Consider the following 19250-nt stretch of genomic DNA (forward strand, 5'->3'; position numbering starts at 1 on the left):
TTTGTCCATTCACATACGCATACTGTATATTGTTAGCATGTTTGACTATGTATAAATGTATATTTTGATAGCATGTTTATCCATTCACATCTGCATACATTGTTAGCATTTTCGTCCATGTTAAAAATTGTCAGCATGTTTGTCCATTCATATACATGTATGTTTGTCGTATTTTTTTAGCAAGTTTTTCCATTCACATACACTCCTAAACTAAACAGCATCCTGTCGATCCAGTAGGCGCATAATGTAAATATGTTTGTCCATTGACGTATGCACATACTGTTAACATATCTGTCCATTCACATACATGCAGAAAGATTGGTCCGTCTATTCCTGGACGCACGTAAAATACACCACTGTCTGTCCATTCACATACACATATAGAGCTATCATTTTTGTCCATTCACATACTCATATATTGATAGCATGTTTGTCCATTCACATACCCATACTGTATATTGTTAGCATGTTTGACTATGTATAGATGTATATTTTGATAGCATGTTTATCCATTCACATCTGCATATATTGTTAGCATTTTCATCCATGTTAAAAATTGTCAGCATGTTTTTCCATTCATATACATGTATGTTTTTCGTATTTTTTAGCAAGTTTTTCCATTCACATACAGTCGTAAACTAAACAGCATCCTGTCGATCCAATAGACACATAATGTAAATATGTTTGTCCATTGACGTATGCACATACTGTAAACATATCTGTCCATTCACATACATGCAGAAATATTGGTCCGTCCATTCCTGGACGCACGTAAAATACACCACTGTCTGTCCATTCACATAAACATATAGAGCTATAATTTTTGTCCATTCACATACACATATATTGATAGCATGTTTGTCCATTCACATACGCATACTGTATATTGTTAGCATGTTTGACTATGTATAGATGTATATTTTGATAGCATGTTTATCCATTCACATCTGCGTACATTGTTAGCATTTTCGTCCATGTTAAAAATTGTCAGCATGTTTGTCCATTCATATACATGTATGTTTGTCGTATTTTTTAGCAAGTTTTTCCATTCACATACACTCCTAAACTAAACAGCATCCTGTCGATCCAATAGACGCATAATGTAAATATGTTTGTCCATTGACGTATGCACATACGGTTAACATATCTGTCCATTCACATACATGCAGAAATATTGGTCCGTCCATTCCTGGACGCACGTAAAATACACCACTGTCTGTTCATTCACATACACATATAGAGCTATAATTTTTGTCCATTCACATACACATATATTGATAGCATGTTTGTCCATTCACATACGCATACTGTATATTGTTAGCATGTTTGACTATGTATAGATGTATATTTTGATAGCATGTTTATCCATTCACATCTGCATACATTGTTAGCATTTTCGTCCATGTTAAAAATTGTCAGCATGTTTGTCCATTCATATACATGTATGTTTGTCGTATTTTTTAGCAAGTTTTTCAATTCACATACAGTCGTAAACTAAACAGCATCCTGTCGATCCAGTAGACACATAATGTAAATATGTTTGTCCATTGACGTATGCACATACTGTAAACATATCTGTCCATTCACATACATGCAGAAATATTGGTCCGTCCATTCCTGGACGCACGTAAAATACACCACTGTCTGTCCATTCACATACACATATAGAGCTATAATTTTTGTCCATTCACATACACATATATTGATAGCATGTTTGTCCATTCACATACGCATACTGTATATTGTTAGCATGTTTGACTATGTATGGATGTATATTTTGATAGCATGTTTATCCATTCACATACACACATATTGTTAACATGGTTGTATGTCCCATTACTATACCCACATAAAATTCACAAATGTTTGTCCCATCACTTACACCTAATGGAAATATGTTTGTTAACTCACATAGAGATCTCTATTTAAAATGTTTTCTATACACAAAGCTTGTTGGTCCACGTATTGTAAACATCAGTTTATCCTTTCACGTACACATAAAATACGCATCCGTCTGTCCAGTCACACACGCACACTGTAAAAAAAAAAAGAAAAAGCCAGTCGACTCACTGTCAGTGTCGCTGATGCCGCTGTCGCTGACGCTGGCGCTGCTCCGCCTCTTCACCGTCCTCAGGTGCTCGTCGTAGCGAAAGTGGCGCTTCTCCAGCGGCGACGTGAAGTCCTCGATCACGGCATCGAACTCGCACAACACGTCGTCCAGGTCGTCCACGTCCAGTAGCTTGGCTGCGTTGGCGAAGCAGAGAGGCCGGGTGAGGAAAACCCGGGAAAGTCATGCGAAAAATACAAATTTACCTTAATTTACCAGACTTTAGCAACTGTCGGTCCATTCACGTACACCCAAAAACTAGACAGATGTTTGTCGATTTGCGTGCGGACGCAAAGTAAACACCTGTCTCTCCGTTCGCATATTTCATGTTTGTCTGTCTATTCATGTACACATAAACATATCTCCATCTATTTGTATACATATACGCATCTGTCTGTCCACTCACATACAATGTGAACACATTTTATCCATTCACATAAACATATGTCTGTGCATTCAAATATACTCAAACTGGTCTATTCGCACACAAACAACTCTTTCTGTTTAAAATGATTATAAGCATCGGTCTGTCCACTCACATACACACACCCGATGCAAATACAGTATGTCTATCCATTCACACTCCCATAAACATCTGTTTATCGATACACATACACAAAGCACAACTTTTTTATTCACTCTCCCATTCACATACATAAAAGCAGCTGCCTGTCCATTTACCTTAATTTACCAGACTTGAGCAACTGTCGGTCCATTCATGTACACCCAAAAACTAAACAGATGTTTGTCGATTTGCGTGCGGACGCAAAGTAAACACGTCTCTCCGTTCGCATATTTCATGCTTGTCTGTCTATTCATGTACACGTAAACATATCTCCTTCTATTTGTATACATATACGCATCTGTCTGTCCACTCACATACAATGTGAACACACTTTATCCATTCACATAAACATCTGTCTGTGCATTCAAATACACCCAAACTGTCAGTTTATTCACACACACACACACACACACACACACACACACACACACACACACACACACACACACACACACACACACACACACACACACACACACACACACACACACACCTTTTTCTGCTTGAATTAATGTAAGCATATGTTTGTCCACTCACATACTGTACACACACACAACGTAAACACACTGTATCCATTCACATAAACATATGTCTGTGCATTCAAATACGCTCAAACTGCACACCGGTCAGTCTATTCGCGCACAAACATCTCTTTCTGTTTAAAATTATTAAAAGCATCGGTCTGTCCACTCACATACACACACACACACGATGCAAATACAGTATGTCTATCCAGTCACACTCACATAAGCATCTGTTTATCGATACACATACACAAAGCAAAACGTTTTATTCACTCTCTCATTCACGTACAAACACGGCCCTTTCCATTCACATACATAAAAGCAGCTGTCGGTCCATTTACGTACACAAACACAAGGTAAACATCTGTCTGTCCATTCACGGTATATCAAATTATGTATGATATATGTTATATCTGATGCGCACAAACATCTCTTTCTGTTTAAAATTATTAAAAGCATCGGTCTTTCCACTCACATACACACACACGATGCAAATACAGTATGTCTATCCATTCACACTCACATAAGCATCTGTTTATCGATACACATACACAAAGCAAAACGTTTTATTCACTCTCTCATTCACGTACAAACACGGCCCTTTCCATTCACATACATAAAAGCAGCTGTCTGTCCATTTACGTACACAAACACAAGGTAAACATCTGTCTGTCCATTCACGGTATATAAAATTATGCATGATATATGTTATATCTGATGCGCACAAACATCTCTTTCTGTTTAAAATTATTATAAGCATCGGTCTGTCCACTCACATACACACACGATGCAAATACAGTATGTCTATCCATTCACACTCACATAAGCATCTGTTTATCGATACACATACACAAAGCAAAACGTTTTATTCACTCTCTCATTCACGTACAAACACGGCCCTTTCCATTCACATACATAAAAGCAGCTGTCTGTCCATTTACGTACACAAACACATCTGTCTGTCCACTCACATATACTGTATATAAAATGATGTATGTTATATGTTATATCTGATGCACACAAACGGTCTGTCCAATCATGCAGGATATAACCAGCTGTTCATGAATACATCCTTGTTTGTCCAATCGCGTACACAAACGCACACGTAACGCAAACAGGACTTAATACATCATGAGGAACTTACCTTGGCGCGCCAGTTTAGGAGACTTCATGGTTGGAGTGAAGGGGTCCGCTGCGGTCCGGACGTGTAAGGCGTGTGTCGCTGTGGCCGTTTAGTGCGCGTGTTCGATTCCCACGCAGCCCTGCTGTGTTCTTCTCTCCTGAAGGTCTTCCAACTTATCGCTCCAAAGTGCGCGCTGCAGCTTTTTAAAGAGCCCTGAAGGGGAAGGGGCGGGGACTGTGTGTGTGTGTGTGTGTGTGTGTGTGTGTGTGTGTGTGTGTGTGTGTGTGTGTGTGTGTGTGTGTGTGTGTGTGTGTGTGTGTGTGTGTGCGCGCCCTGGGCTGAAGTTACAACTCCCTGACGTCGACCCCCCCGTTAAAACAAAAGTGTTAGTAAACAACTTATGTGTCAGAGTGATGTAAGCCTTATTTATTTATACCCATCCACTTGTCGCCGGGCAGATTACAACTTTAGCTTAGCATTGTTAGCATGACGCATGCTAGTTATAAGAAATATACACAATTTGTTGTGTTTGGCAATGACAATAATAATACACACTGTCTTGAGAACATCTGTTTGTCCATTCACGTACGCTGTCCCGCTCCTAATGTAATAATCTGTCCATTCACGTACACATAAACACTTATCCGCCACACGCAAAGTAAATCATTTGGTCCACTCACACGTCCGTCGGTCCATTCACACACACCCGACAGAAACACGCCCGTGTCCATTCGCATACAAACACCGAGTGTTGTAAACACGACTGTCTCTTCATAAACACACATTGTGCATCATGCAACAGCTGTTTGTCTATTCACATACAGTACATACATTAAATGTGAACATGGTTGTCCATTCACATTCACTATTATACACTACACATGTGCAACATGGTCTGGTCATTCACATACACACGTAAACTAAACTAAACCTCAGTTACTTTGGAAGCCTGTTAGCAATTATTATATTTATATGTTGAATTGTGTAACGTTTATTGTTATCATCATTATTATTATTATTATAATGGTTATCATTGAAATGATGAATGACACAAGAACTTCATTGCTGGTAATGTGTTCAACTAGAGTGACATCTGGTGGTAGAAGGTGGGTAGTGCAACTAAACAAGTGGGCAGCGTGATGGGAGTCTTTATATACTGAGAGGCAAAGTGGTGAGTTAAAGAAAAAAAGGGTGTTAAAAGGTATTCATGAACACGGCAAAGCGCTCCTGTTATGTGGAGGATCTTTGACCAACATTTTTGCAGTAGATCCTTGAAAACAGCACAGTTCTCCAATTATGAAGACAATCTTTGTCTAACATTTTACAGTAGATTCCCCAAAACAGCAGAAAACATGTTATGTTGTGATTTTTGGGGTTTTATAGTTTTTGAAATTATCCTTACACTCCTGTCATATGGACGATCTTTGACTATCATTTTTACAGTTGGTCTTTAAACACCTTCTTGTCATAATAGAGGATCTTTGAATATCATTTTTTACAGTTGGTCTTATAAAACATCCTCTTGTCATAATAGAGGATCTTTGACAATCATTTTTACAGTTGGTCTTTAAAACACCCTCCTGTCATAATAGAGGATCTTTGACTACCATTTTTACTGTTGGTCTTATAAAACACCCTCTTGTCATAATAGAGGATCTTTGACTATCATTTTTACATTTGGTCTTATAAAACACACTCTTGTCATAATAGAGGATCTTTGACTATCATTTTTACAGTTGGTCTTTAAAACACTCTCTTGTCATAATAGAGGATCTTTGACTATATTTTTTTACAGTTGGTCTTATAAAACATACTCTTGTCATAATAGAGGATCTTTGACAATCATTTTTACAGTTGGTCTTTAAAACACCCTCCTGTCATAATAGAGGATCTTTGACTACCATTTTTACTGTTGGTCTTATAAAACACCCTCTTGTCATAATAGAGGATCTTTGACTATCATTTTTACAGTTGGTCTTTAAAACACCCTCCTGTCATAATAGAGGATCTTTGACTATCATTTTTACAGTTGGTCTTATAAAACACACTCTTGTCATAATAGAGGATCTTTGACTATCATTTTTACAGTTGGTCTTTAAACACCCTCTTGTCATAATAGAGAATCTTTGACTATATTTGTTTACAGTTGGTCTTATAAAACATCCTCTTGTCATAATAGAGGATCTTTGACTATATTTTTTTACAGTTGGTCTTATAAAACACCCTCCTGTCATAATAGAGGATCTTTGACTATCATTTTTACTGTTGGTCTTATAAAACACCCTCTTGTCATAATAGAGGATCTTTGACTATCATTTTTACAGTTGGTCTTTAAAACACCCTCTTGTCATAATAGAGGATCTTTGACTATATTTTTAAACAGTTGGTCTTATAAAACATCCTCTTGTCATAATAGAGGATCTTTGACTATATTTTTTTTACAGTTGGTCTTATAAAACATACTCTTGTCATAATAGAGGATCTTTGACTATCATTTTTACAGTTGGTCTTATAAAACACCCTCTTGTCATAATAGAGGATCTTTGACTATCATTTTTACAGTTGGTCTTATAAAACACCCTCTTGTCATAATAGAGGATCTTTGACTATATTTTTAAACAGTTGGTCTTATAAAACATCCTCTTGTCATAATAGAGGATCTTTGACAATCATTTCTACAGTTGGTCTTTAAAACACCCTCCTGTCATAATAGAGGATCTTTGACTATCATTTTTACAGTTGGTCTTTAAAACACCCTCTTGTCATAATAGAGGATCTTTGACTATATTTTTAAACAGTTGGTCTTATAAAACATCCTCTTGTCATAATAGAGGATCTTTGACAATCATTTTTACAGTTGGTCTTTAAAACACCCTCCTGTCATAATAGAGGATCTTTGACTACCATTTTTACTGTTGGTCTTATAAAACACCCTCTTGTCATAATAGAGGATCTTTGACTATCATTTTTACAGTTGGTCTTTAAAACACCCTCCTGTCATAATAGAGGATCTTAGACTATCATTTTTACAGTTGGTCTTATAAAACACACTCTTGTCATAATAGAGGATCTTTGACTATCATTTTTACAGTTGGTCTTTAAAACACCCTCTTGTCATAATAGAGAATCTTTGACTATATTTGTTTACAGTTGGTCTTATAAAACATCCTCTTGTCATAATAGAGGATCTTTGACTATATTTTTTTTACAGTTGGTCTTATAAAACACCCTCCTGTCATAATAGAGGCTCTTTGACTATCATTTTTACTGTTGGTCTTATAAAACACCCTCTTGTCATAATAGAGGATCTTTGACTATCATTTTTACAGTTGGTCTTTAAAACACCCTCTTGTCATAATAGAGGATCTTTGACTATATTTTTAAACAGTTGGTCTTATAAAACATCCTCTTGTCATAATAGAGGATCTTTGACAATCATTTTTACAGTTGGTCTTTAAAACACCCTCCTGTCATAATAGAGGATCTTTGACTATCATTTTTACAGTTGGTCTTTAAAACACCCTCTTGTCATAATAGAGGATCTTTGACTATATTTTTTTTACAGTTGGTCTTATAAAACACCCTCCTGTCATAATAGAGGATCTTTGACTATCATTTTTACAGTTGGTCTTTAAAACACCCTCCTGTCATAATAGAGGATCTTTGACTATCATTTTTACAGTTGGTCTTATAAAACACCCTCCTGTCATAATAGAGGATCTTTGACTATCATTTTTACTGTTGGTCTTATAAAACACCCTCTTGTCATAATAGAGGATCTTTGACTATCATTTTTACAGTTGGTCTTTAAAACACTCTCTTGTCATAATAGAGGATCTTTGACTATATTTTTTTACAGTTGGTCTTATAAAACATACTCTTGTCATAATAGAGGATCTTTGACTATCATTTTTACAGTTGGTCTTTAAAACACCCTCCTGTCATAATAGAGGATCTTTGACTACCATTTTTACTGTTGGTCTTTAAAACACTCTCTTGTCATAATAGAGGATCTTTGACTATATTTTTTTACAGTTGGTCTTATAAAACATACTCTTGTCATAATAGAGGATCTTTGACAATCATTTTTACAGTTGGTCTTTAAAACACCCTCCTGTCATAATAGAGGATCTTTGACTACCATTTTTACTGTTGGTCTTATAAAACACCCTCTTGTCATAATAGAGGATCTTTGACTATCATTTTTACAGTTGGTCTTTAAAACACCCTCCTGTCATAATAGAGGATCTTAGACTATCATTTTTACAGTTGGTCTTATAAAACACACTCTTGTCATAATAGAGGATCTTTGACTATCATTTTTACAGTTGGTCTTTAAAACACCCTCTTGTCATAATAGAGAATCTTTGACTATATTTGTTTACAGTTGGTCTTATAAAACATCCTCTTGTCATAATAGAGGATCTTTGACTATATTTTTTTTACAGTTGGTCTTATAAAACACCCTCCTGTCATAATAGAGGCTCTTTGACTATCATTTTTACTGTTGGTCTTATAAAACACCCTCTTGTCATAATAGAGGATCTTTGACTATCATTTTTACAGTTGGTCTTTAAAACACCCTCTTGTCATAATAGAGGATCTTTGACTATATTTTTAAACAGTTGGTCTTATAAAACATCCTCTTGTCATAATAGAGGATCTTTGACAATCATTTTTACAGTTGGTCTTTAAAACACCCTCCTGTCATAATAGAGGATCTTTGACTATCATTTTTACAGTTGGTCTTTAAAACACCCTCTTGTCATAATAGAGGATCTTTGACTATATTTTTTTACAGTTGGTCTTATAAAACACCCTCCTGTCATAATAGAGGATCTTTGACTATCATTTTTACAGTTGGTCTTTAAAACACCCTCCTGTCATAATAGAGGATCTTTGACTATCATTTTTACAGTTGGTCTTATAAAACACACTCCTGTCATAATAGAGGATCTTTGACTATCATTTTTACTGTTGGTCTTATAAAACACCCTCTTGTCATAATAGAGGATCTTTGACTATCATTTTTACAGTTGGTCTTTAAAACACCCTCTTGTCATAATAGAGGATCTTTGACTATCATTTTTACAGTTGGTCTTTAAAACACCCTCCTGTCATAATAGAGGATCTTTGACTATCATTTTTACAGTTGGTCTTATAAAACACCCTCTTGTCATAATAGAGGATCTTTGACAATCATTTTTACTGTTGGTCTTATAAAACACCCTCTTGTCATAATAGAGGATCTTTGACTATCATTTTTACAGTTGGTCTTTAAAACACCCTCCTGTCATTATAGAGGATCTTTGACTATATTTTTTTACAGTTGGTCTTATAAAACACCCTCCTGTCATAATAGAGGATCTTTGACTATCATTTTTACTGTTGGTCTTTAAAACACCCTCTTGTCATAATAGAGGATCTTTGACTATATTTTTTTTACAGTTGGTCTTATAAAACATCCTCTTGTCATAATAGAGGATCTTTGACTATATTTTTTTACAGTTGGTCTTATAAAACACCCTCTTGTCATAATAGAGGATCTTTGACTATCATTTTTACAGTTGGTCTTTAAAACACCCTCTTGTAATAATAGAGGATCTTTGACTATATTTTTTTTACAGTTGGTCTTATAAAACATCCTCTTGTCATAATAGAGGATCTTTGACGATATTTTTTTACAGTTGGTCTTATGAAACACCCTCTTGTTATAATAGAGGATCTTTGACTATCATTTTTACTGTTGGTCTTTAAAACACCCTCTTGTCATAATAGAGGATCTTTGACTATATTTTTTTACAGTTGGTCTTATAAAACATCCTCTTGTCATAATAGAGGATCTTTGACTATATATTTTTTTACAGTTGGTCTTATAAAACATCCTCTTGTCATAATAAAGGATCTTTGACTATCATTTTTACAGTTGGTCTTTAAAACACCCTCTTGTCATAATAGAGGATCTTTGACTATATTTTTTTTACAGTTGGTCTTTAAAACACCCTCCTGTCATAATAGAGGATCTTTGACTATCATTTTTACAATTGGTCTTATAAAACACCCTCTTGTCATAATAGAGGATCTTTGACAATCATTTTTACTGTTGGTCTTATAAAACACCCTCTTGTCATAATAGAGGATCTTTGACTATCATTTTTACAGTTGGTCTTTAAAACACCCTCCTGTCATTATAGAGGATCTTTGACTATCATTTTTACAGTTGGTCTTATAAAACACACTCTTGTCATAATAGAGGATCTTTGACAATCATTTTTACAGTTGGTCTTTAAAACACCCTCTTGTAATAATAGAGGACATTTTGACTATCAATTTCACAGTTAGTCCTTAAAAACAACGTCCTGTCAAAATAGAGGATCTTTGACTCTCATGTTTACAGTTCATCCTTAAAAATAACATCCTGTCATAGTACACAATCTTTGACTATTATTTTTACGGTTTGTTCTTAAAAACAACATCCTGTCAAAAATAAAGGATCGTTGACGATCATTTGTACAGTTTGTCCTTAAAAACAACACCCTGTGAGGATCTTTGTTCATCAATTTTACCATTGGTTCTTAAAAACATAATCCTGTCACAGTACAACATATTTGACTATATTTTTTAAAGTTTGCCCTTTAAAACAACTTGCTGTCAAAATAGAGGATCTTTGACCATAGTTTTTTACAGTTTGTCCTTAAAAATAACATCCTATGAGGATCTTTCACCATCAATTTCACAGTTGGTTCTTAAAAACAGCATCCTGTAACAGTGCATAATCTTTGACTATTATTTTTACAGTTTGTCCTTAAAACACCCTCTTGTTATATTAGAGGATCTTTGACTATAAATTTCATAGTTTGTCTTTAAAACAACATCCTGTCATAATAGAGGATCTTTGACTGTCATTTTACAGTCTGTCCTTAAAAACAACCTCTTGTCATATTAGAGGATATTTGACTATCATTTTATATGATGTACTTAAAAACACCCTCTTTTCATAATAGAGGATCTTTTACTATCAATTTCACAGTTAGTCCTTAAAACATCCTCATAGTACATAATCTTTGAGCATTAGTTTTACAGTTTGTCCTTAAAAACATCATCCTGTCATAATAGAGGATCTTTGACTATCATTTTACAGGATGTCCTTAAAACACTCTCTTATCATAACAGAGGATCTTTGACAATCATGTTTACAGTGTGTCCTTAAAACACTCTTGTTATGACAGAGGATCTTTGACTATCATGTTCCCAGTGTGTCCTTAAAACACTCTTGTTATGACAGAGGATCTTTGACTATCATGTTTACAGTGTGTCCTTAAAAACACTCTCTTGTTGTAACGGAGGATCCTAGATTATTATTTTGACAGTTGGTCCTTAAAAATGACATCCTGTCATATTACACAATCTTTGACTTAAAACGTATCATTAAAACACCCTCTTGTCATAATTGCAGATCTTTGACTATATTTTTGCAGTTTGTCCTTAAAACAACCTTGTGTCGTAATAGAGGATCTTTGACTATCATTTTACAGTCTGTACTTAAAAACACCCTCTTGTCATAATAGAGGATCTTTGTCTATCAATTTTACAGTTAGTCCTTAAAACAACCTCCTGTCATAGTACATAATCTTTTACCATTATTTTTACAGTTAGTCTTTAGAAACAACATCCTGTCATAATAGAGGATCTTTGACTATCATTTTACAGTATGTCCTTAAAACACTCTCTTGTCATAACAGAGGATCTTTGACTATCATGTTTACAGTGTGTCCTTAAAACATCTCTTGTTATGACAGAGGATCTTTGACTATCATGTTTACAGTGTGTCCTTAAAACATCTCTTGTTATGACAGAGGATCTTTGACTATCATGTTTACAGCGTGTCCTTAAAAACACTCTCTTGTTATGATCGAAGATCTTTGACTATCATGTTTACAGCATGTCCTTAAAAACATCTCTTGTTATGACAGAGGATCTTTGACTATCATGTTTACAGCGTGTCCTTAAAAACACTCTCTTGTTGTAATAGAGGATCCTAGACTATTATGATACACAATCTTTGGCTATCATTTTTACAGTTTGTCCTTAAAACAACCTAATGTCATAAAAGAGGATCTTTGACTATCATTTTTACAGATTGCCCTTAAAACAACATCCTGTGAGGACTTTGAATAAAATTTTTACAGTTGGTCCTTAAATACAACATCCTGTCAGAATACACAATCTTTGGATATCATTTTTACAGTTTGTCCTTAAAACAACTCTTGTTATATTAGTGGATCTTTGACTATCAGTTTTAAAGATTGTCCTTCAAAATAACATCCTGTCAGGATACACAATCTTTGGCTATCATTTTTATAGTTTGTCCTTAAAACAACCTCTTGTCGTAATAGAGGACCTTCGACTATCATTGTGATGACTTATTTTTACAGTTGGTCCTTAAATACAACATCCTGTCAGAATACACAATCTTTGGTTTTCATTTTTACAGTTTGTCCTTAAAACAACATCCTGTGAGGATCTTTGACTATCATTTTTACAGTTGGTCCTTAAAAACAACATCCTGTCAGAATACACAATCTTTGGCTATAATTTTAACAGTTTGTCTTCAAAACAACCTCTTGTCATAAGAGAGGATCTATAACTATCATTTAACGATTTGTCCTTAAAACAACTCTTGTCATATTAGTGGACCTTCGACTATCCTTTTGAGAATTTGTCCTTAATAGCAACATCTTGTGAGGATCTTTGACTATCATTTTTACAGTTGGTCCTTAAATACAACATCCTGTCACAATACACAATCTTTGGATATCATTTTTACAGTTTGTCCTTAAAACAACCTATTGTCATAAAAGAGGATCTTTGACTATCATTTTTACAGATTGTCCTTAAAACAACATCCTGTGAGGATCTTTGACTTATCATTTTTACAGTTGGTCCTTAAATACAACACCCTGCCAGGATACACAATCTTGGCTATCATTTTTACAGTTTGTCCTTAAAACAACTTCTTGTCATAAAAGAGGATCTATAACTATCATTTTAAGATTTGTCCTTAAAACAACTCTTGTCATATTAGTGGACCTTCGACTATCCTTTTGAGAATTTGTCCTTAATAGCAACATCTTGTGAGGATCTTTGACTATCATTTTTACAGTTGGTCCTTAAATACAACATCCTGTCACAATACACAATCTTTGGATATCATTTTTACAGTTTGTCCTTAAAACAACCTATTGTCATAAAAGAGGATCTTTGACTATTATTTTTACAGATTGTCCTTAAAACAACATCCTGTGAGGATCTTTGACTTATCATTTTTACAGCTGGTCCTTAAATACAACATCCTGCCAGGATACACAATCTTTGACTATCATTTTTACAGTTTGTCCTTAAAACAACTTCTTGTCATAAAAGCGGATCTATAACTATAATTTTAAGATTTGTACTTAAAACAACTAAAGTCATAATAGTGGATCTTTGACTATCATTTTTGCAGATTGTCCTTCAAAATACGTCCTGTCAGGATACACAATCTTTGGCTATCATTTTTACAGTTTGTCCTTATAACAACATCCTGTGAGGATCTTTGACTATCATTTTTACAGTTGGTCTTTAAATACAACATCCCGTTAGAATGCACAATCTTTGGCTATCATTTTTACAGTTTGTCCTTAAAACAACATCCTGTGAGGATCTTTGACTATAATTTTTACAGTTGGTCCTTAAAAAATACATCCCGTCAGAATACACAATCCATCTATCCATCCATTTTTCTACCGCTTGTCCCTTTCGGGATTGGGTCGCTGGAGCCTATCTCAGCTACACAATCTTTGGCTATCATTTTTACAGTTTTTCTTCAAAACAACCTCTTGTAATAAGAGAGGATCTATGACTATCATTTTACGATTTGTCCTTAAAACAAGTCTTGTCATAATAGTGGATCTTTAAAAAAAAAATTTACCTTGAAAATAATTTTTTACCTGAAAATCATTTTTAACCTTGAAAAAAAGTTTTTACCTTGAAAATTTTTTTTTACCTTGAACATTTTTTTTTACCTTGAAAATCATTTTTAACCTTGAAAAAAAAATTTTACCTTGAAAAATTTTTTTTACTTTGAAATCTTTTTTTACCTTGAAAATCAAATTTTTTTAATTTTTAAAATTTTTTAACTTTTTAAAAAAAAAAAAAGTAATGTTTTTTAATTGTTTTAATTTTTTAAAAATGTTTAAATTATTTTTAATTTGTTTAAATGTGTTTAAATATTTTTAAATATTTTTAAATATTTTTAAATATTTTTAAATATTTTTAAATATTTTTAAATATTTTTAACTTTTTTTTAACTTTTTTTTTTAACTTTTTTTAACTTTTTTTTTAACTTTTAAAAAAAAAATTACCCTAACCCTAATCCTAACCCTAACCCTAACCTTAACCCTAACCCTAATCTTAACCCTAACCCTAACCCTAATCTTAACCCTAACCCTAACCCTAACCCTAATCTTAACCTTAACCCTAACCCTAATCTTAACCCTAACCCTAACCCTAACCCCAACCCTAAAAAAAATGTTAATTGATAAAATTGTTTAAAAAAATTTAAATTTTTTAAAATTGTTTTAAATTGTTTGAAAAAATTAAAAAATTTAAAAAAAAAGTTAAAACAAATTTTAAAAATTTTAAAAAATCAGAAAATTAAAAAACATTTTTAAAAAATTAAAACATTTGAAAATCATTTTTTACCTTAAAAATCATTTTTTACTTTGAAAAAAATGTTTTACCTTGAAAATCATTTTTTTTACCTTGAAAATCATTTTTAACCTTGAATAAAAAAATTTACCTTGAAAAAAATTTTTTACCTTGAAAATAATTTTTAACCTTGAAAAAAAAATTTACCTTGAAAAAAAATTTTTAACTTGAAATTTTTTTTTTACCTCGAAAATCATTTTTTTACCTTGAAAATCATTTTTTACCTTGAAAAAAAATTTCACCTTGAAAAAAACATTTTACCTTGGAAATGTTTTTTTACCTTGAACATTTTTTTTTACCTTGAAAATCATTTTTAACCTTGAAAAAAAAATTTTACCTTGAAAAATTTTTTTTACTTTGAAATCTTTTTTTACCTTGAAAATCAAATTTTTTTAATTTTTAAAATTTTTTAACTTTTTAAAAAAAAAAAAAGTAATGTTTTTTAATTGTTTTAATTTTTTAAAAATGTTTAAATTATTTTTAATTTGTTTAAATGTGTTTAAATATTTTTAAATATTTTTAAATATTTTTAAATATTTTTAAATATTTTTAAATATTTTTAAATATTTTTAACTTTTTTTTAACTTTTTTTTTTAACTTTTTTTTAACTTTTTTTTTTAACTTTTTTTAACTTTTTTTTTAACTTTTAAAAAAAAAATTACCCTAACCCTAATCCTAACCCTAACCCTAACCTTAACCCTAACCCTAATCTTAACCCTAACCCTAACCCTAATCTTAACCCTAACCCTAACCCTAATCTTAACCTTAACCCTAACCCTAATCTTAACCCTAACCCTAACCCTAACCCCAACCCTAAAAAAAATGTTAATTGATAAAATTGTTTAAAAAAATTTAAATTTTTTAAAATTGTTTTAAATTGTTTGAAAAAATTAAAAAATTTGAAAAAAAAGTTAAAACAAATTTTAAAAATTTTAAAAAAATCAGAAAATTAAAAAACATTTTTAAAAAATTAAAACATTTGAAAATCATTTTTTACCTTAAAAATCATTTTTTACTTTGAAAAAAATGTTTTACCTTGAAAATCATTTTTTTTACCTTGAAAATCATTTTTAACCTTGAATAAAAAAATTTACCTTGAAAAAAATTTTTTACCTTGAAAATAATTTTTAACCTTGAAAAAAAAATTTACCTTGAAAAAAAATTTTTAACTTGAAATTTTTTTTTTACCTCGAAAATCATTTTTTTACCTTGAAAATCATTTTTTACCTTGAAAAAAAATTTCACCTTGAAAAAAACATTTTACCTTGGAAATGTTTTTTTACCTTGAAAATCATTTGTTTACCTTGAAAATCATTTTTAACCTTGAAAAAAAAAATGTACCTTGAAATTTTTTTTTACCTTGAAAATCATTTTTTACCTTGAAAAAAACATTTTACCTTGAAAATTTTTTTTTACCTTGAAAATCATTAACCTTGAAAAAAAATGTTTACCTTGAAAAATATTTTTTTCCTTGAAAATCATTTTTTACCTTGAAAATCATGTTTTAACTTAAATATTTTTTTTTAAATTTTTAAAATTTTTTAAACTTCTAAATTTTTTTTTTAATTTTGTAAAAAAAATATATATTTTTTTAATTTTTTTTTATTTTTTTATTTTTTTTTAATTTTTTTAATTTTTTTAATTTTTTTAATTTTTTTAATTTTTTTAATTTTTTTAATTTTTTTAATTTTTTTAATTTTTTTAATTTTTTTAATTTATTTTTGTAAAAAAAAATTAAATTTTTTTAACTTTTTTAAACTTTTTTTAAAACTTTTTAAAACTTTTTTTAAAACTTTTTAAAACTTTTTTTAAAACTTTTTTTAAAACTTTTTTTTAACTTTTTTAAAAAGTTTTTTAAAAGTTTTTTAAAACTTTTTTATAACTTTTTTATAACTTTTTTTTTAACTTTTCAAAAAAATGTTTACCCTAACCCTAATCCTAACCCTAACCCTAACCCTAATTTTAACCCTAACCCTACCCTAACCCTAATCCTAACCCTAACCCTAATCTTAACCCTAACCCTACCCTAACCCTAACCCTAAAAAAAATGTTAATTGTTAAAATTGTTTACATTTTTTTTAAATTGTTTAAAACATTTTTAAATTTTTTAAAATTGTTTAAAACATTTTTAATTTTTTTTAAATTGTTTTAAATTGTTTGAAAAAAAAAAAGTTAAAACAAATTTTAAAAATTAAAAAAAATCAGAAAATTAAAAAAAAAAATTTAAAATTAAAAAAATTTGAAAATAATTTTTTACCTTGAAAATAATTTTTTACTTTGAAAAAAAAATGTTACCTTGAAAATCATTTTTTTTACCTTGAAAATCATTTTTAACCTTGAATAAAAAAATTTACCTTGAAAATTTTTTTTTACCTTGAAAATCATTTTTTACCGTGAAAATAATGTTTAACCTTGAAAAAAAAATTTTAACTTGAAAATTTTTTTTTACCTTGAAAATCTTTTTTTTACCTTGAAAATAATTGTTTACCTTGAAAAAAAAATTTCAACTTGAAAAAAATGTTTTACCTTGAAAATCATTTTTTTTACCTTTTTTTAAATTTTTAACCTTGAAAAAAAAATGTTTACCTTGAAAATCATTTTTTACCATGAAAATCATTTTTAACCTTGAAAAAAAAATTTTACCTTGAAAAATATTTTTTACCTTGAAAATCATTTTTTACCTTGAAAATCATGTTTTAACTTAAATATATATTTTTAAATTTTTTTAAACTTTTTTTTAATTTTTTTTAACTTTTGTAAAAAAAATTAAATTTTTTAAATTTTTTAAATTTTAAATTTTTTTTAATTTTTTTTAAAAAATTTTAAATTTTTAAATTTTTTTTTTACTTTTGTAAAAAATCAAATTTTTTAAATTTTTTAAATTTTTTAAATTTTAAATTTTTTTTAATTTTTTTTAAAAAAATTTAAATTTTTAATTTTTTTTTTATTTTTTAAATTTAAAAATTTTTTTTTTTTTTTTAATTTAAAAAAAAATTAAATAAAAAAAAATTTACAAAATTTAATTTTTTAAATTTAAAAAAAAATTTTTTTAATTTTTTAATTTGTTTTTAAAAATGTTGATTTTTTAAATTTTTTTAAATTTTTTAAATTTTTTAAATTTTTTAAATTTTTTAAATTTTTTAAATTTTTTAAATTTTTTAAATTTTTTAAATTTTTTTAAATTTTTTAAATTTTTTAAATTTTTTTAATTTTTTAATTTTTTTTAATTTTTTTAATTTTTTTTTATAAAATTTAACTTTTTTAAACTTTTTTTTAACTTTTTAAAACTTTTTAAAACTTTTTAAAACTTTTTTTAAAACTTTTTTTAAAACTTTTTTTAAAACTTTTTTTAAAACTTTAAAAAAAAATGTTTACCCTAACCCTAACCCTAATCCTAACCCTAACCCTAATCTTAACCCTAACCCTAACCCTAATCTTAACCCTAACCCTACCCTAACCCTAATCCTAACCCTAACACTAATCTTAACCCTAACCCTAACCCTAATCTTAACCCCAATCCTAACCCCAACCCTAACCCTAAAAAAAATGTTAATTGATAAAATTGTTTAAAAAAATTTAAATTTTTTAAAATTGTTTTAAATTGTTTGAAAAAATTAAAAAATTTAAAAAAAAAGTTAAAACAAATCTTAAAAATTTTAAAAAATCTGAAAATTAAAAAACATTTTTAAAAAATTTAAACATTTGAAAATCATTTTTTACCTTAAAAATCATTTTTTACTTTGAAAAAAATGTTTTACCTTGAAAATCATTTTTTTACCTTGAAAATCATTTTTAACCTTGAATAAAAAAATTTACCTTGAAAAAAAAATTTTACCTTGAAAATAATTTTTAACCTTGAAAAAAAAATTTACCTTGAAAAAAATTTTTTTACTTGAAATTTTTTTTTTACCTCGAAAATCATTTTTTTACCTTGAAAATCATTTTTTACCTTGAAAAAAAAATTTCACCTTGAAAAAAACATTTTACCTTGGAAATGTTTTTTTACCTTGAAAATCATTTGTTTACCTTGAAAATCATTTTTAACCTTGAAAAAAAAAATTTTTTTTTTAACTTTTGTAAAAAAAAAATATATTTTTTTAATTTTTTAAATATTTTTAATTTTTTTTAATTTTTTTTAATTTTTTTAATTTTTTTAATTTTTTTAATTTTTTTAATTTTTTT

The 19250-nt window shown here is 29.7% G+C and overlaps 1 protein-coding gene across 1 annotated transcript in view; it reads right to left on the reverse strand.

Moving 5' to 3' along the window:
- rgcc (regulator of cell cycle) overlaps positions 1–4487 on the reverse strand; it is a 13859-nt gene extending 9372 nt beyond the window's left edge. Inside the window, exons 1-2 of the mRNA XM_061970803.2 lie at positions 4341–4487; positions 2071–2244 (exon numbers count right to left, since the gene is read on the reverse strand). Of these exons, the coding sequence (XP_061826787.2) occupies positions 2071–2244; positions 4341–4368 (202 nt within the window). The 5' untranslated portion in view covers positions 4369–4487. The remainder of the gene's footprint in view (positions 1–2070; positions 2245–4340) is intronic.
- Between the last annotated feature and the right edge of the window lie 14763 nt (positions 4488–19250).

Source organism: Nerophis lumbriciformis, linkage group LG13 (assembly GCF_033978685.3).
Source record: "Nerophis lumbriciformis linkage group LG13, RoL_Nlum_v2.1, whole genome shotgun sequence".
Lineage (NCBI taxonomy): Eukaryota > Metazoa > Chordata > Actinopteri > Syngnathiformes > Syngnathidae > Nerophis > Nerophis lumbriciformis.